The sequence below is a fragment of the Alnus glutinosa genome, chromosome 8, assembly GCF_958979055.1.
Source record: "Alnus glutinosa chromosome 8, dhAlnGlut1.1, whole genome shotgun sequence".
NCBI classification, from domain to species: Eukaryota; Viridiplantae; Streptophyta; class Magnoliopsida; order Fagales; family Betulaceae; genus Alnus; species Alnus glutinosa.
In genome coordinates this window covers 26,959,719-26,978,176 of record NC_084893.1, presented here as the reverse complement: position 1 = coordinate 26,978,176, position 18,458 = coordinate 26,959,719, and the positions used below count along the sequence as shown (strand labels likewise).

General features: G+C 37.1%; 4 protein-coding genes across 5 annotated transcripts; 2 read left to right on the top strand and 2 right to left on the bottom strand.

Annotated features, from left to right (window-relative positions):
• Positions 1 to 214: 214 nt before the first annotated feature.
• Positions 215 to 2,881, bottom strand: LOC133874558 (CRS2-associated factor 2, mitochondrial). 2 transcript variants are annotated; one of them, XM_062312409.1, is made up of 5 exons: positions 2,234 to 2,881; positions 1,420 to 1,547; positions 1,097 to 1,322; positions 838 to 951; positions 215 to 706 (listed from the first exon to the last, which is right to left on the bottom strand). In XM_062312409.1, exons 1-5 carry the CDS (start codon positions 2,742 to 2,744, stop codon positions 669 to 671), a joined length of 1,017 nt encoding a protein of 338 aa, XP_062168393.1. In that variant the 5' UTR covers positions 2,745 to 2,881; the 3' UTR covers positions 215 to 668. The 2 variants fall into 2 exon arrangements, with proteins under 2 accessions (XP_062168393.1, XP_062168392.1); XM_062312408.1 differs by having other exon boundaries at positions 824 to 951; positions 2,234 to 2,879.
• A 2,265-nt stretch (positions 2,882 to 5,146) lies between these two features.
• Positions 5,147 to 6,761, bottom strand: LOC133875571 (uncharacterized). Its single transcript, XM_062313743.1, has one exon. It carries the CDS (start codon positions 6,663 to 6,665, stop codon positions 5,181 to 5,183), a length of 1,485 nt encoding a protein of 494 aa, XP_062169727.1. The 5' UTR covers positions 6,666 to 6,761; the 3' UTR covers positions 5,147 to 5,180.
• Positions 6,762 to 6,867: 106 nt separating this feature from the next.
• Positions 6,868 to 12,098, top strand: LOC133875572 (protein FATTY ACID EXPORT 5-like). Its single transcript, XM_062313745.1, has 3 exons — positions 6,868 to 7,205; positions 8,913 to 9,000; positions 11,834 to 12,098. Exons 1-3 carry the CDS (start codon positions 7,007 to 7,009, stop codon positions 11,904 to 11,906), a joined length of 360 nt encoding a protein of 119 aa, XP_062169729.1. The 5' UTR covers positions 6,868 to 7,006; the 3' UTR covers positions 11,907 to 12,098.
• Positions 12,099 to 15,099: 3,001 nt separating this feature from the next.
• On the top strand, positions 15,100 to 17,409 carry LOC133876321 (cytochrome P450 716B1-like). The gene is made up of 4 exons (XM_062314595.1): positions 15,100 to 15,602; positions 15,931 to 16,372; positions 16,823 to 17,010; positions 17,107 to 17,409. The coding sequence occupies exons 1-4, from the start codon at positions 15,111 to 15,113 to the stop codon at positions 17,407 to 17,409; spliced, it is 1,425 nt and encodes a 474-aa protein (XP_062170579.1). The 5' UTR covers positions 15,100 to 15,110.
• Positions 17,410 to 18,458: the final 1,049 nt, after the last annotated feature.

The following is an 18,458-nucleotide window of genomic DNA, read 5'->3' as shown; positions in this document are numbered from 1 at the left end:
TTTATAGTTTGGTGAAACATTGTCACAATTGAAAGTTTTGGTAAACATAGTCAACTAGGTGGTAGTTTGAAAGGATATGTAAACTTTCCCTAAAAACTTCCTCCCAAAATACTTTAAAAATGTGAGTTGGTTGATAGTTAAATATTAAAGCATATTGAGAACATCACAAGTTTTAGTACATTTACTACAGCATTCTAAAAAACAAAAAAACAGCTGAAAGGTAAGAGAAACTTAGAGAAATTCCTGTCAATTTCTTTTGGGTGGCTCCAGTTTACACGTTTGATTATCTCAAAGTCAGAGAGTTGCAGATCTGTTGGATTAATATTTACAGATAGGAGACGGCATGAGTTCAGATGGTGGCAGAGAGACGACTTTAGTCTTACTAATCTGTCCAGTCAGGATGACAGCAATCCTAAAACATGTTGAAGAGGACCTGAGATGGGATCGATCCAACAGTGTCATTTATGCATGATACTGTGTGAACCAATTTTTCTTCTAGCAGCCTGCTGTTTGTTTGGAGAAGACAAAAAACTGTCCACAAGAGCTGACAGAAAATTAGTCCAGCAAATATTTTTGGGCCTCACTCAAGCATCAGTGCACTTGTAACTTCCTTTGATACATTAGACTCCTGTTCTTGATCTCTCTGCCCCCTCCAAAGTATTATCTGCTCATCCTTGAACAAAATAGGGACACAAGGTACCAGATCCTGAATTTATAAGAGAGAATGAAAACCACAACCATATAAGCTTGGAGTAGAAACCCAAAACTTTCTCCAAAGAGCCTAATAAATTTCTACACTTGATTCAAGGATAAGAAGTAATACCCTTAATTTCACACCTATTCTTTTGCAATCGCTGGTGCCAACATGGGTGCAGTCTAGTCTCACCACTTCTTCTATCTTGAAGGCCTCCCTCACTCTATCCACGACATTTACATACACACCATTCCTGGCTGCAGCAAATATATCATCCAATAAGAATTGAGACGAATAGAATCATGCCTCCATGCATTTTTACCACTCATTTTTCAATCATTAATGCGAAAAGAAAGAATAGCAATAACTCATCTTTAGCCTTCAATCATTAAGTTCACTTACTAAGTTTCATTAGTGGGGGAGAAGTCAGTCCTCCGTTTCTCATTTCCTTTGTTTGTTCAAATGTTAACCCCTCAGCAACATTCTTCACAAGCTTCGGATATATCGGCGCGTAAGGCTTCCACAGCATTAGAGGAATAACTGGCCGATTCTTTGGATCATAGTTTCGACCCCGATATAAAAGAAGGATGTTAATGTGCTGGTAGATAACCTTCCCACCAGACTTGTCCTACAAAGAAACTACTATCTACATCAGCTAATGATTTCTGAAAACTATAAAAGGGAAATAATTCGTTCGGTATATGTGTACTCAATAAAGTTGAAACCTCAAGGTGGAAGCAAACGTTATCCATATCAAGGGTTGGCACACCCAAACACTTGATCCTCACAGCTTCAGCCCTTCTCCAATGGTTGTTGATGTCATCCAACATGTTGTGAGTAACTCCCCCCTTCCCTAACACAAAATAGAACCATTAGTGCATTCATCCATTACTTTTTCTGGTAAATAATAAGCCAATCTCATTAAAAGCAGAAGGCACCCCTTACTACACTGTGAGTAGACAAAAGGAAACGCCTAATTAGAGAAACGAGCTAGAAAATCAAGAAAAAGAAAAAAGCAATGTGCAATGTGATTACACTAGTCCAGTTGTCCCTAGCACTTAATGATAGAAGATAGACCTAAACCCAATGTAGCCCATGCCCTAGATGAGTGCCAACCTGATTGGAGTTAACTAAAGCTGAAATCATGGCCTCCACTCCAACAGAGGTTTCACAATGGTTATCCCATGCTACTATACCGTTTGCGGGATTAGGATAGGGTTCTTAAAATCCTAACAAGTATTTTTAAATAAAATACTCGGATTTACCATATTAGCATATAACTTAGTAAGATGAAATGAATTAAGGAAACATTAACAAATCCTTTTGCAGGTAGAAAATGTCCATACTTGCAGAGATGATAAAATTTGAATAATTCAATTTAAAAACCACATTTGCTTAATTCATATCAATCAAAATCAAAGTAGATGATCAAGAACTAACTCACATTCCCAAAGTAGACCCTTGTAGCGAACCGAACCAAAAAAAACACAAACACAAACCCAAACCCAAACCCATTTTTGTTTAGGGAGAGAAGATTACCCAGATTGATTTGCCGAGAGCAATCACTGTGCCGGTACCGTTCCACGAGCTCTGCGATCTCCTCGTCGGAAAGCGGGTCCCCGAGAACCCGGTTCCTCTCCTGCGCGATCCTTTCCGGGTCCACTTCCTGATGGGCCGGTGCGGACGTCCCGGTCCATGCCCGGTCGATCCGGCCCGGCCCGAACGGGGAGAACCTCGGGGGTTCTCGGAACCCAATGGGCTCGACGGACGGGTCGGTCTCAGAGTAGGAGTATCTGAAGTCGAAGGGAATGTCCGACTTGAGAGGCCGGGTCGGGGAAGGGTTTTTCTTGGGGCTCTTCTGGGTCTTCTTCTTCTTGGGTTTTGGGGGTTTGGAAGAGGGAGAAAATGGAGGGTCGTAAGGGTCTTCCGATAGAGATTGGCTTAGGAAACGAGAAAGAGAGGGAAATGGTGTGTTTGGGCGTAGGGTTAGGGTTAGAGTTGTTTGAGGTTTGTGAGTCGAGGGACGCCATGAGAGGAGCTTTCTTAGCATTGAAGGTTTTTGCTTGTTGGCACTCTGCCCCTCTCAGAGACTGAGCTGAGGATGGTGGGATGGGTCGAAGTACTGAAGGTGAAGGGCAGCCAACCAAACTCTCTGTCCATGTAGCTCAAAATAAACAACCCAAATTTGTGGGTTTAGGGTTTATTGAGGTGATACGAAATTAAAAATTAGCGAATTAAAATTCAGAATAATAAAATTTGAGTTAAATCAGGTTGATTAGATTAGACATGATTAATAAATAAGTTAATTTCAAATCAATTCGCATAACTATAATTAACTTGTATTACCCGTTTAAGTTTAAATTTAAATTGGATTTTTTTCATTAAAAAATAAAACCCTAAGAGGTGAGACCATGTTTTAACTTTGATGTATTTGTTTGTTTATGTAAATGAACTTTATTAGATTGTAATATCATGTTGATTGGATATTGGGTTGAGAAGTTGGGTTACTAATTATGGTCAGGGATAAATGGATATCAATTATTAAATTGATTATTATAAATCTACTTGTGAATGTGTGTATAATTAATATAATTTATGCTTCTAAGATATGAAATTGTGTAAATTAAGTCATATTTTAAGTATTTGGGTTAATTTAACACATTTATATTAAACATGTCGAAACATATTGAAATGTGTCATGTTTAGGTCAATTTAACATGATATATTTATTAAATGGGTTATGCAAGTCGTGTTGTGTCATCTTTTTTATTTAAAACGGACTATGTCAAAATTAAAGTGTTTGATTTGTTTAATTAAATATGTCATATTCAGGTTGATCTATATAATTATATATCCATGGCTTAATACGACACGAACCTGACCCATATACCCGAATTGCCACCCTTGATTATATGGTTGAAATTTGAATCCTAACAAATATACAAATATTCCTGAGCTAACACAATATAAATTTTGTTTTGTTTTTATTTTTTTTTATTATATATCTCTTTTGTTCATGTGCTTTGCATTTTTTAAAAATTGTCCCCGATCTTTCAACAGGAATATAAACAATCTTTGTACTTGCAACGTTCATCTATATTTTGTTAAGAAAAAGTTAACAAATTATGTGCCACGTATTCAGGTTACCACGTAAGATCAATAAGACACTGTCACATGTCTATTCTTACCATATCAGCATATCACTTAAATAAAAATAATAAAAAAATAAAAATGAAGGTAGTCGGTGGATGCATTGATCTCCCCTACGACTCACCTACGGGGGACATCCCACCTTGCGGCCCTCCTCTCCCTCATGTGGGTCCCGGGATCGATCCCACCTGTCAGACTACTTTCATATATATATATTTTTTTTTCTAAAAAAAAAAGAAATTGATACGTTGATGCCACAAAAATAGACAAATGACATTGTTTTATTGTTGCTACAAGAATAAATATATGACAGTACTGTTTTATTGAAGTTATGTAGCAACCTAAACATTGGATACAGAATCCATGAACGGAACACGATCTCAATGGAAATGCTTCCGGTTAGACTAGTAGAAGAAACTCATTTGGCTAAGTTGTGTCCAGCGAAATTGCCATTACATAGAGTTTTCCAGCCATTCAGGAGGAAGCCATCCAGAAGGCCATGGATGTTTCGTATAAGCGTGGAAGTCCAAAGAACAAGTATTCAAACGATGATAAATGATGTGTTACATAGATAGGTGAGATCATTCAAGCATAACCAAATACCCAGGTGGGGCAAATGTTAGAAGCCCAAGGACTAGGTGACCCAATCCTAAGTACTAGGGATGATAAGAGTAACACAAGATTGAGGGCTATACAATTCTTTGATTGGCATTGGGGTGTCCTGGTTTTGTTTGAATTCAAATAATTGAAATGACTTAGCTAAGTGACCACGAGAGTGGGTGTTTAGTGGCTTTCATTGGCATTCGGGCTAACTTCTAATGGTTTGGTAGGTGGAAGATCACATAGTCGAATTATGGAATGGGAAGCGCTTGAGATTATGGCTTGGTATGTCGTTAGTGTTCTCAGTGAGACTGAGTCAAGCTATGACTCAATCGACTTGAGGGAGCACATTCAGTTTCTCACCATCTAAGCCTTTCCTGTCATTGGTTTTCAGCAGACTATAATCACGTCCAAGTAAAATAGTCACTCTGGTCGTCCTTTTACGCTCGCCCCTTCCTGAAAAAAGAAAAAAAATAGAAATAACAGCTAGCTAGGCGGCCTTTGTTATCTTTGTAATTATGTTGATCCTTCTATAAGTAGAGTTGAGTGAGTATAGGAGAGATCATCGAGTAAATTCATCAAGCAATTGTCTTATGTTTTTTGTCTCCCGCCCTAAGTGGATCATATTTTCTATCAATTTCACCATTGTCTTTGGGGGTTTCCCTCAATAAACCAGATTCATCGTGTTGTACAAAAAGAAGATAAAGCTACAGAGCTTTATTGAAAGGATGAGCGCTCAAACTGAAGAGACTTTGCTCAACCTCTCATCTTTACATCGCCTCTGGTCTTCAACCATAGACTCGAAAACATCCAAGAGATTATCTAACCCCTCAGGTTCGTTCCCTATAGCCTTCAGGGCATAGATAATGCTCTCTATAGTGGACAAACATCCAGCCTTTGGCTGGGACCTCACTTCACCAAACAAGCTCATCTTGTTCAAATCCAACTTCAAATGCGGCAAAAGCTTCAACCAAGGGTTTTCATTATACATTCTCGTTGCCTTTGCCCACGTACCATCCAAGACAATTAAATTTGTCACCTCAAAACCAAGAGCATCAAGGCCATCAACACCAATCGCACAATCAGATGGAAACAGAAGAACTGATCCGGGAGGAACCCCAAGTTCGAACTCTTCATACTCTTCTTCCAACTCCATGCTCTCACTCATCTGCCGCTTCTGCAACTTTTTTACAGAAAACCCTTTTCCCAGAGCATCGCGGGCTGCAGGAGAAGATATAATCTTATCAAATTTTGGCTTCTGCAAATGGGATTTTTCTGGCATCCAAATATGACAGAGAGAGCTAATGACACCATATTTTCCAATGGTTGCAGTAATAACCGGTGCTTCATGACTTCCTCGGACAGCTTCAACTGAATCAACATCTAGCTGAGAAAATTCACTCTCACTGGCATCATCAGTTTCGTTATCCAAAACTGCTTCATTCAATGTTGAAGCAGCTGAAACCATTCGTGTATTAGGTTGTCTATCTAAATCAAATATACCCTTTTCAGAAATGCAATCTTCAACAGTTAATCCATCTTCTGGCTCTACATCACTCACAGATAACCCTGAATTTGGTACAAAATTAATACCTTCCTCATGGTTCTGAGTACTTGGCTTGCCACTAAGATCATTCCTCAAGCTACATTCTCCACAAGCAGTAACCAAGTTAGTATTTTTCTCACTTGGGCACTTTGCAAATAGCCCGGGTTCCAAAGTTCCCATATTTTCTCTACCTAAACCGACCCCATCACTAGGCTCAGAAACCAGCTTCTGGGTTTCCCCATTTTCCACAGCTTGATCAAAATCCAAACCATCTAAACCATTTTGAGCCAAACCCATATCAGTATTTGATTCCCGCAACCAAATAACAAGCCGGGATTCAAAATGAACATCGGAAACCGTTGCTACAGTGAGATTCTTGAGGCCTAGCCTAGCAATCCTAGCAGAATTCAGTGGGTGCTTTCTCTCTAAACTATGCTGAAGGATGGTCACCCTTACCGAATTCTCAAGACCCGGGGTCCTGATCCGACTGCAGAGGCAGAGCCAGGCGGGCTTGGAGCATGACGGGCAAACGGGTCTCTTGGAATTGGCCTCAGTCGCCGCCATTTTTAGGGTTTGAGAGAGCTTAGGTTTCAGGTCGTGTAAAGGGTTGTTAAGGACGGGATAAAACGGGTTGCACCCGGTGGGTAATCGGATCCGGGGATGAAAATAGACCATAAATTCAACACCTTGGTTTTAGAAAAGTTTTGATCTTGGAAGAGAAACGAAACGAAACCCTCAGCCCTACAATTTGGGTTCGAGGTGAACCAAAACGACGCCGTAGGAAACAGTAGATATTGTAGAGCAAGTCAAGGGGTAATTTCGGAAACAAAGAAAGGAGAAGTTTCTAATTGCTTGCCCTTGCTGACATGTGTGACATGAACTTTAGACCACCTGCCCTCCACGCGCCAGAGAAAAAGTCCACAGCATAGCCAGTAATCATATATACATTTTCTCGCTCTTGAACTCTGAAATTTTCTGGGAATCTGAGATTTTCCCGAGAAACCCAGTTGGATAAAATGCACGACTTCTGCTTCACGATCCCGTACGGGCTGGTTCTGGTAGGAGGAGGAGTTTTTGGGTATATAAAGAAGGGGAGCACGGCTTCGTTGGCTGGGGGCGTGGGTATCGGATTGCTGCTCCTTCTTGCGGGGTATCTCAGCCTCGAAGCTTTCAAGAAGAGGAAGAACTCGTATCTGGCTTTGATTCTCGAGACCGGTATGGTTTGTTCATTTTCTTCGGTTTTTGATGTAGTTCTTGTAAGTGCTATGTTTTTGGCGTGGGATTGGAACCAAGTTGGTTTAGGAAGATAAATAGAAAAAGAGAAAAACTTTGATCTGGGTTTTTTCTTTAATGTTTGAATTTTAACAACTGTCATTTTTGCAGTTGGTAACATTGACTTTGCTGATATATGCAAGGAAAGTGTCATGGTGCTTTTGTTTGGTTGGGTTCTGATTTTATTTCCCTTAATATCTTGCGTATGAAGTATCTGGTCTTTATTGTAGTTCTTTGCTTCTGTATAGCTAGGAGGGATTAGGAATCTAGGATCCCCTCAAATTTCTTAAACATTTGAGATTCTCAAATTGTTAAATCCTAGCCATGCTTTACATCTAACGGTTCACAATGTGCCAATTGTCCACACGAAAATAAATGCTATCAACAAAAAGTGATATCAATAAATGCTTTAACATTTATTTCATAGGGACAGTCGACACATTATGAACCGTTAGATGTAAAGCATGACTAGGATTTAACAATTTGAGAATCTCAAATGTTTAAAGGAGACTTTGGTTTAGAAATGAGAAAATAGTGAAATTTTGTGGCTAATGTGGCAAAAAAATAATTTAAATTCTTATTATGCCCTTATTAATGTGACAATATTTAAGCAAATTAAGTCATAGCCCCTAAACTATATGCTAAGTAATTTCTAGTATATTATTTACATAAGGAAATGAAAAGATATCCATAGACTATAAATGAAGCACGAGTGTTTTGTTTTTAATAAGAAAAAAAAAAGGTAATAATATTTGGTAATAAAAATAAACATATACATTGCAAATTTTTCAACAAAGCAATATATCATATAGTTCAATATGACTCGTTTCAAAGCATACTTTAAAATTTCAACAATTGTCTAGTACCCTATTGATATATTTTCTTTTTCTAGATTGTTGTGTGTGTGTGTAGGGGCATGGTTAACCTTGATATATATGTGTGTGTGTGGATCTCTCAGAAGGTGCTGGTTGTCATTTTTACTTGTGTGATTATCGTTTTCTGATAATCTATTTACTTTGATGCATAGGAGGAAGATATGTATAATGGATAAAGGCTGGATTTTATCAGCTCATCTTTTGTTTAAAGTCGGGGGCTTCTTCCTCTCTTTTCATTCATTTGTAGTGCATTGAGACGGAAGGCTCTCTGACTTGGACATTATCTAGTTGGCCACTGGTAGGATAGATTATATAGCAGTTGATACAGGCTTTCTCCAGTTTTCATTCACACTATTGAATTTTGGGCTAATATAAGCGGAGAGTACGTTGCTCCTGGTGAACAAAAAGTAGACGTCTCAACTCCATCTGGTCAAAGAAAAAATTTACGATGGAATCGCTGGATGATGTCTGACTAAGAAAATGGTGTAGCTGGCCATGGAGTGCGTGTAGGGACACAAGCAGATTTCACAGGACTGAAATTGTTGCCAGACAAACGACAAAAGCACACCACATATTTCTTTCTTTTCTTTTTCTTTGTTTCCCCTTGGAATTTTATTTGAAAGGATATTATTACAAGAAAAACACACTTCAGTCTTCTTCTTCTTCTTCTTCGTCTTTTTTTTTTTTTTTTTTTCTTCTTCTCTCATGTGCTTGCTGTTATTTCATTTTAAACCAATTGAAGTTTTGACCTGATACATGTGCCGCCTCAAAACAGTTTGTGCAGCTACACTCACATGGGTCATGGGACAGCGCTATATGCAAACCTCTAAGATTATGCCAGCTGCTGTTGTTGCTGGTATCAGGTACATGGGGGATTATTCTGCTTTTAAGTACTTATGTTCTCCTTATGTTGAATATATTGCTAATACTACAAACCTCATATGCAATCTATGTTAAGAGTGTCATGCTCTCGCTGGGACATATCCAAATACATGCCTTACTATGTCTAGCCTTTGGTTTGCTATTTTCTTTTTTTTTTTTTTTTTTTTTTTTAGTACGAATTGTACATATTTAGTGGCAGTTATACTTTGTTCCTTTATAAATTAGTCCCATTTTGCATGTCCATAAATTCTTATTGTTCTCTTTCTTGCATGGCATTGGGATAGAACTTTTGAGAATTACGTGGTTCAGATTGTGGTACTTGTAGTCGTTGTGAGAGTTATGCGTTTAAGGAGGAGATATGTAAAACTCCAGTAGCATTCAAGTTCTTCTGGTTGGTAGTTAGGTGAAGGTCCTGATGTACCCATAGGAATGGAAATGCTGAAAGTCCTCATTGACAAAAATCTAGAATTATATTTCCCCCATTTTTTAAACTTGCAAATATCTTGGATGATTGGATTGGGTTACCTTTTACTGTGCTTATATATAAATATATATATTGGATTGGGTTGATTTTTTTTTTTTTTTTTTTCAGCGATGTTTCAAATTTTTAGTTGAAAATGTTACTAGTCTATGGAGGCCTCAGGCTTAAGAGATATAATGCACATTTTTATTTATGGTCCCATGTGTCAGGCAACTGTTGTGGTTTTCTTTTGGAGCATGTGATATCCTTTGATGATCTTCTGAAGATTAATGAGTTTTGAAATGATATGGATAAGTCAGTGTCATGAATGGTGATCCGAAATGGATGGGAACTCAGCCCATTAGGAGGGAAAGCAAAAGTAGTAAGCTCAAGCAGTACATCATAAAAATTTCTAGCCAACCAATCAGCACAGTGTTCCTTCTTGATGAATATGAGAAATTCTGCATGTCTAGTTGTTAGCAAGTACTTCCCTGCAAGCTTGAGTAATTGCTCTGTTTGGATCTGATCAGGACGGGGGTTAGCCATTTTACTAACTGCGTCTTTTGATCTTACTCTAATACAACCTTGTTCTATCCACCTTCCCAAGCAATCTTTATAGCCCTTGATAAATGCCCCACAATTCAGCCACAAGAACTGTACAGATATCAATCCAGGAAGTAAAGTAATGTCCCCTCTCATTTTGCAAGAGACAACCAGCCCCAGCCACTCTAGGATTGTCTTTAGAACTTCCATCAGTATTAAATTTGACCCAACCATGCTCAGGGTAGCTCCAACCTGTAAGAACTTGTGTGGGAGAGATAGAGGGCCTCCATATTGGATGGTGCTGAGTGGTTGACTTATCCTAAAGTTGTTGTTAAAGACACATTTGTTATGCCAAAAACAGGTATACCACTATGTTGTTGAAAACATCAATGACAAGGGTGGGAGACCATGAGAGCTGTGGCGGGTAGTCTCCACAATTTTGAATAACCCAACCTCTAAGATCAGGGGTTAGAAATTCTTGGGTCACATCTCTGTCAGTTATTTGCAACCAGATATTTCTCTAGTATGGACAATCCCAAAGAAAATGGAGTGTCCTCCCTCCCATCCGAACATCGTTGGCAGCAATAGTCAGTTGTTAATCCTCTTCTTCCCCAAGCCTGAGTATTGGTGTATCCCACGATTTTCCCCCAAAGTTTCACAATGAGAGATTCCTTCCACGGTTTCCTAATACCAGCTTCTTCGTCTCGAGTTAGTTTAAATGTGAGGCTGTGGACCAATATCTTAATCTTCACCGTTGGTAGAATCCCAATCTTCAACCAATACATCATCTGGTTCATTATCCTCACTCAAACTCCTCTTCTTCTGAGCCCAGCAATTTAGCCTTGTAAGAGTTACGACCATTATCAGAAACCATGAGTTTCACCATTACATCATCTTTTGTTGGTTGCTTAGACCCATTATGGTCACGCATGGCCTGCTGCATTGCAGAGATCCCTCTCATAACAAACTTAGCCACAGAAGATGAAACATGAAATCTGTTGACCATCTTCACCTCCTTGTTCTGTTGGAGTAGTTCAGATCCCTTAGAACAGAGTGACGCTCTCCCTGATATGTGTTCCATATATGTTGGTGTTCTCCATTGGAGGTCCTTGCAAGAGTGCAAGGAAAACGCGCATTGTAGCAGAACTCTTGAAACAGCGAATTTTTGCCAAGAGAGAACTTTCAGCACCAATAAATTAATTGTATGTGAATGCAGCCCTTCTAACTTGTGCTTCTTTTTAGGAACTTTTGCCTACATCTACTTCCCAAATCTTTTAATCTGATATGATGATAATGTATATCTTTGTTCAACCATAAAGCAATTTTCTGATCATTACATTGTTGTGTGTTTTAAGTATTGTGAAACCTAATTATGCAACAATATCGATGGCTAAAACTTGGATTGTACTGAAGTTCCTGATAGTATGATTATCTGGATTGTACTTGGATTTTTGCCTCTTTCGTTGCTTGTGGAAGGAAATGAACAATAGGAGTTTTGAGGATTTGGAAAGTACATTGGAGAAGATTTTATCCTCGTTTTACTTTACGTTGTATCTTTGGACTACGGCTTATGTGCACCATTTGTTGTTTAGTTTTGATGACTTTCTTGCTCGTTTTTTTCTTTCTAATTAGATGTTTCTTTTGTATACTTCTAGTGTACTAAGGGGCACATTATACTTTTTAATGAGATTCGTTTCTTACTTACATATATATATATATATATATATATATATATATATATATATATATATATATAAAAGAGTATATATTTTTGAATCTTCAGGAGCTAATTTCATTTGGCTTTCTTGCAGTGCGCTCATGACTGTGTTTTACGCATACAAAATTGCAACTGGTGGCAACCATATCCCAGCCAAGGCTGACTGAGAGTGAGAGGGTTGAGGATTTCTTTCCAATACTATCCAGAACTGTACTTTGATCATACATACCTAAATGCTTCTATTGGGTGTTCATAGATTTTTTATCTATATTGTATTGCTAACTACTATACTAACTGCTTGTTTATAAACAGAAGATGATTTCGTCTTTGATATGGAAGGAAACCTGGTTTCAGAACGAGCTTCTTATTGTTCCTATATCCCTTTTTTCTTCAATTATTGATTAGGGACAAACTGCCATGGAAAATTGGTACAAGAACAGAATTATTGGAAGAACCCTATTGTCCTTATAATTCTCCACAGAATTAAACTTAATCTTAGATTCCCACAACATATTTAAAATATATGTTTAGTTTACTGATATCCATTACTGATATCCATTGCTGATATCTCATGTTTAGTTTGCAAACAAACAAGAAAATAGACACGGTAATTAATTCTGATTAATTCTCTTGAAAACGTGGAACTTTTGGCCTTCTTTTTGTCTTCCCCTTTCTTTCCTAGTTAATGCATAATTCTGAAAGTTATAGTTCATTTTCCATGGAAATGTCTGTATCAAATGAAGTCTTTCTTCTTCCATTTTACTAAATCATACCAAGAAGCTATTGCTGAATGGTTCCACTCGGCGGGCGGAGTGATTATAAATCCACTACAATATAATCTCAAGCCTTTACAAAACTAACAAAAGAAAGAAACGGAAATCAACTATGTTTGGTTAGAGCACTACTAGTAGTTACCCTATATTGGTTCCCTTCCCTATATTTAGGGAAAATTTCATGAAAAACATCAAAAAATCTCCCACAGCAGATGCCCTATATTTAGATGAGGGGGTTGGGAATGAATAGTGATTCCAAATGTATACATGTCTACTATTCATTCCCTATGTATTATTTTAATATAAAAGAAATATAATTAATTGATATAAGGAAAAGAGAAGTAGGAAAGAGAGAAAAAAAAATAAAATAAGAGTAAAAAAATAATATTTAATTGATATAGGGAAAAGTAAAGGAATCTATTGTGGGATATTTTTTTTATAGGGAAGCAAAAAGTAGTTTTGTTCCCTAAATATAGGGAAAATGGTTGGGAATCTGCTGCTAGTGCTCTTAGGTTTCAAAAACTCTAATATTTTTTCAAAATTGAAATAAAACTCCTCTCTCAAAATATTTAACAAACATATTATCTTTTCAAAATCGGGACATAAGTGACCATGTGACCACCCCAACCGGTCAAGAGTAGCCGCATGGTTACCCCAATAGAATCCCTGTCGTGAATAAAGGTAACCACACAACTCTTACAACGGGATAGAGTGGTCACGCGGCCACCTCAACCGGATAGGTTAGTTGTGTGGTCAACCCACTCTTTTTTATATTAATTTATATTTAATTTAATTTAATTTAATTAATTAATTTATTTATTTATTTTTTTTTTTTTAAGTAAGAAGTTAGATCAAACTTTCTTTATTTTATTTTTTTATTTATTTTTAGTATTTATTTCTTTAAAAATAAAAAACACTTTTTAAAAGTCTACTAAACATTTTTTTTTTTAAAGTAGGCCCGTTAAAAACATTTTCTTAAATATGGAGCCAATCAAAAACATTTCTAAACTTTTCATATCACATCAAAAACTTTTTTCAAATTAAAACATTAGAAAAAAGAAGAAAAAAAAACCCTTTGTAAAACCATTAACGAACATAGTTCTTGAGGTCTCAATCAGTCACATATCGGCCAATAAAAGAATCATTCACATAGAGTAATCGTTTTAAATTGTTTTAAATTTTGTTTATGATAATCCTGAAAAAAGGAAATAAAAAACATAACGTGTCTTCGTCAAGGACGAAGTGTCGAAGCCAAACATTTTAATGGGAGGAGGCCAATTTTATTTATTTATTTATTTTATTTTTTTAAGTAGGGGTTAAAGTATATATATATAAAGCCAAATGTTAAGTAAATTAAACATAACTCAATTTTTATATTTTTATTATTCCCTTCAAATTAAAAATCAATAAGCAAAATTGAAAAGAATGTTTTTTGAAAGAAAAAAAAAAAAGTATAGAAAACCGTTGTCCAAAGATTCAGAAAATGAAAAATATAAAAAAAGTCTCAGTTTCTGTACTAAAACTGAGAAATTTTAGTTAGATGAATTGTGTGTTTTCCGACATTCTCGCAAGGCTTTATCTGGATGACATGACTCTTGAAGCTAACATTTTCAGTTTAAGGCCTACTCTAACTAACACAGTAGCCCATTAACTGTTATACAAAACACAATATATTATACACAAAACACATTTGGCTAAACGCAACACAAAACAAATAAAACGCGTATCTTCTAGACTTTTCTAATGCCATATAGTTATATTGAAATGAATCCCCATTTTACGTTATCTTTGCCACGCATTCTTAAGAAATTGAGCTTTGCCAAACGTGTGACTCCTCGAGTCCACACCTGTCTTCTTCCAATGCAATTTTTTACTAAACTCATTTCATTTACTTTGAACAAAACCTCTGTAATTTTGTAAAGTTCATTTCATTGTTACCCTTTTCAAACATGTCCATTGCTACCAGCGAAATATTTAAAGAAAAAATTTTGACAATAAAATTATTGGTTCAAATGAGATAAAACCAGTTGAAGAGAAAATAAAAGATAAGGGGCCAAGGGGCAATCTCCCCCCTGGTCTTCATGCTTTTGGCATTTAGCATTCATCAGACCAACAAGCCGACGACGACAAGTGTATTGGACATTACAATGAAGAAGACGGTTTTCATCTGATCATTCAAGGACGCTGCATTATTATAAATAATAAATACAAACAATGTTCCCAAAACAGAGAGTGTGGAACATTTCAGCCATTACACTTCTTAAATCTATTTATTAAATGAGTGATCACTAAAATATGCTTGTCTGTTTGCATGTCTTTCCACAGAAGAGGTTAATTAGTCGTTTTTAAAAGAATTCTTCATGACAGAGAAATGGAACATTTGGCCTAGGAGGGCAAAGATACAACCAAAGGACAGGCATAAAGAACAAGAAACCAAAGCACAAAGAAATCCAGTTCTTTCTCTGAACTTAGTTTAAAGGCCTTTCACTCTCTCAAACACAAGTCTTGCATCACCAAGTCTCTCTCTCTGTGAAACAAATCTATAAAACCCCCCCCACACCCCCTTTCACTTCAATACACCAAAGCCACACAAAAATAATGAATATTTTCCTGGCTATCTTTCTCTTCCTCATACCCATCTTCCTTCTCCTTGCAAGGGGAAGAAGATCATCAAAAAGGGTGCCTCCAGGGTCATTTGGAATACCCCTTTTAGGCCAAAGCCTTGGCCTTCTTCGAGCCATGCGTGCCAACACTGCAGAAAAATGGCTAGAAGAAAGAATCAGAAAGTATGGTCCAATTTCAAAGCTAAGCCTTTTTGGTAAACCAACAGTGTTCGTTTATGGACAGGCTGCAAACAAGTTTGTATTCACCAGTGATAGCAGCACAATTGGTTACCAGCAAAATCAGTCACTTCGAATGATTTTGGGTGATCGGAATATATTCGAGCTGAGTGGTGAAGATCACAAGCGCGTTAGAGGTGCACTTGTATCATTCTTAAAGCCTGAATCATTAAAGCAATATGTGGGAAAAATGGATGGAGAAGTCAAGGAGCACCTTGAGATGCATTGGCAAGGCAAGCAACAGGTTGAGGTATGTTAATGTTACACAAAAAAGTACTAACTTGGTAAATTAACATAAAATGTGGATAATGCATGCAAAAATGCACGTTTTGAAACCGCTAAATAAAATGAAAACTATATTTGTTAGACTTCAATAGAAAATTCTAACTTAAAAAGCTGAGTTTTCACAAACCTTACATTCTGGGTTTAGTTGTTTAAACTAAAAATTCAAGGATGAAATTTACATCCACATTAAGATACAAGGGTGAAATTTGTACAAACCCCCCAAAAAATGCCGAGTTCTGGCTGGGATGTGCAAGCCAACATTTTGTTCACAAAATGTTTTCTATGACTGATAGGTGTTGCCCCTCATGAAGACCCTCACTTTCAACATAATTTGCTCTCTTCTATTCGGGGTTGAGCGAGGAGCTCGAAGAGATAAATTTGTGGCTTGCTTCAAAGAGATGGTGGTAGGGATGTGGTCGGTCCCAGTTAACTTGCCCTTCACACGCTACAACCGAGGCCTCAGAGCAAGTGCAACAGCTCAAAACATGGTTAAGGACCTCATACGTGAGAAGAGAGTGGAACTGGAGCAGAAGGGTGCTTGTCCTCACCAAGACCTCATCACTTGTTTGCTTAGCATGCGCAAGGAGGACAATAAAGAAGTACTAACAGAGAATGAGATTGTTCACAATGTCATGCTTGTCATGGTTGCAGGACACGATACTTCATCTGTTCTGATGACTTTCATAATGAGGCTTCTAGCAAATGAACCTACTGTGTATGCAGCTGTTCTTCAAGGTATGCATAAAACTCTCTCTCCCTCTCTCTCTCAATGCAATGATCATATATAGCTTAAGATCAAGTTACCTAGAAAATAATACACAATAAACCATTGTTCTAAACCCTATTGTAAACTCGACCTAAGGAGGGATTTGGCTTGTATCCAGTTATTTAATCACTGGAAATCTCATGTTGTTCAAATAAACGGTGAAGATTACAAAATTAGGGAAAAACTCAGAGGCAATGGTAAAGGCTAAGATTCGTCTTGCAATTTTCACCGTTTATTTGACCAATAGGAAATCTTCAGTGACTAAATTACTGGAGGAAAGCCAAATCCCGTCTTGAGAGCACAGAGAATTAGGCAAAGCAAATGAGAGAAAATGGATTGAGAGAAGTCACAAAAATGGTTCAGTTTTGTTAAACTTTGCTCAAATAAGATTGTTGAGTGGGACGCTCATGATTTTACAGAACATGAAGACATAGCAAAGACCAAGCCCTCGGGAGAGTTTTTAACGTGGGAAGACCTAGCTAAAATGAAGTACACCTGGAGAGTAGCAATGGAAACACTGAGAATGGTTCCTCCTGTCTTTGGTGGCTTCAGGAAAGCCCTCAAAGATATTGAATATGGAGGATACCTAATTCCTAAAGGGTGGCAAGTAAGTAAAAGCTTTGTCTCCTCTTTGTTATCCCACTATATTTCAGTACTCTTTGAAACAATTATAAAATTGAAACCCCTCTATTTTGACGTTCAGATATTTTGGGCTACACCAATGACCCATACAGATAGTAGCATATTCCCAGAACCATCAAAGTTTGATCCAAGCAGATTTGAGAACCAAGCATCAATTCCACCCTACACGTTTGTTGCATTTGGAGGAGGTCCTCGAATATGTCCGGGATATGAGTTTGCAAGAATCGAAACCCTTGTCACAATTCATTATTTGGTAACTAAGTTCACATGGAAGCTATGCGCAGACAATTCTTTTAGCAGGGATCCCATGCCAGAACCAACTCAAGGTCTACCAATCCAACTTGTGCCAAGGAAACTATGTTAACTCTATAGGATCTTTGTAACTGCAACTGTATCACGCTTATCTTACAATGCAATTCGGTCAAGGATCATAATTACATAATGAGAATAATTGCAAAAGACTACATAAAAATAGCCCAAATATACAATCAAGCTCGACTATGGACTCAAAAAATAAAGGGTAGCATGTCTAAGAATCATTGAATCAAATTAGAAGTTTCCACACAATTAGATTGATGGATAGAAGTGGAAGATGCTGTCCCCATGGCCACTTGCATCTCCTGACTGACCAAATTTCTCTTTCAATATTGTGAAAGTGTGTTTAAAATGTATGAGATTTCCCGGAGCATATTAAAACTTCAAGAGCACTGAAATTAATGAAGCATTAACATGGAAAATCCCAGATTTTATTGCTTGCATGTATGTTTTGCAATAATTTAATAGTTGATTGCCTTCCTTTTGTACTGTCTGATCAGCATATTTACAACTGAAATAAATACTTTCCATATGGATCTTTCATGCCATCATATCAAACAATACCATACAGAGTAGATCTACCGGTTAATGTTGATTTTTACTGTCAAGTTATCTCAGCTATAGAAAAAAACAGTCTACTAAATAACATTTCTCAATCTCGTAATGTAGAGCAATAACATATTTTCAAAAAGTAATAGTAGTTCTGTAGAATCAAGAACTTTCCTTAGCAAGCCACCGTGAGCTGTCTTGTCACTACAAAAAAATAGCATTTTGCCACTTTCATTTAGACACGTGTACGGACACTGTACACGTGGCTAACAGGTGGCCACGTGTTCGACGCGTGTTAGATCCGGGTGTAACTAAATGCACATTTGGCCGCGTGTGCAGTGATACACGTGTCCACTGTGCTACGTGTACTGGAATACACGCGGCAGACTGTCTGCCACGTGTATTTTGTACACGTGGCAAAATGTTTTCTTTTTAAAAATATTTTAAATTATATTTTTTATTTAATTTATATTATTTTTAATATAATTTTTACTTTTATTATTTTTTTCAATTTTTAATTGTATTTTTATTTAATTTAATTTTTAATTT

What these genes read in the sequence shown, in the direction of transcription:
- LOC133875571 (XM_062313743.1), bottom strand. Translation starts at nt 6,665, where the DNA reads ATGGTCTATTTTCATCCCCGGATCCGATTACCCACCGGGTGCAACCCG.
- LOC133875572 (XM_062313745.1), top strand. Translation starts at nt 7,007, where the DNA reads ATGCACGACTTCTGCTTCACGATCCCGTACGGGCTGGTTCTGGTAGGA. An exon ending in GGCTTTGATTCTCGAGACCG is followed by an intron (nt 7,206 to 8,912) that starts GTATGGTTTGTT and finishes GCCTCAAAACAG; the next exon opens with TTTGTGCAGCTACACTCACA. An exon ending in GCTGTTGTTGCTGGTATCAG is followed by an intron (nt 9,001 to 11,833) that starts GTACATGGGGGA and finishes GCTTTCTTGCAG; the next exon opens with TGCGCTCATGACTGTGTTTT.
- LOC133876321 (XM_062314595.1), top strand. Translation starts at nt 15,111, where the DNA reads ATGAATATTTTCCTGGCTATCTTTCTCTTCCTCATACCCATCTTCCTT. An exon ending in AAGGCAAGCAACAGGTTGAG is followed by an intron (nt 15,603 to 15,930) that starts GTATGTTAATGT and finishes TATGACTGATAG; the next exon opens with GTGTTGCCCCTCATGAAGAC. An exon ending in TAATTCCTAAAGGGTGGCAA is followed by an intron (nt 17,011 to 17,106) that starts GTAAGTAAAAGC and finishes TTTGACGTTCAG; the next exon opens with ATATTTTGGGCTACACCAAT.
- LOC133874558 (XM_062312408.1), bottom strand. Translation starts at nt 2,744, where the DNA reads ATGCTAAGAAAGCTCCTCTCATGGCGTCCCTCGACTCACAAACCTCAA. An exon ending in TCCCCCACTAATGAAACTTA is followed by an intron (nt 952 to 1,096) that starts GTAAGTGAACTT and finishes TATTTGCTGCAG; the next exon opens with CCAGGAATGGTGTGTATGTA. An exon ending in GAATAGGTGTGAAATTAAGG is followed by an intron (nt 707 to 823) that starts GTATTACTTCTT and finishes TTATAAATTCAG; the next exon opens with GATCTGGTACCTTGTGTCCC.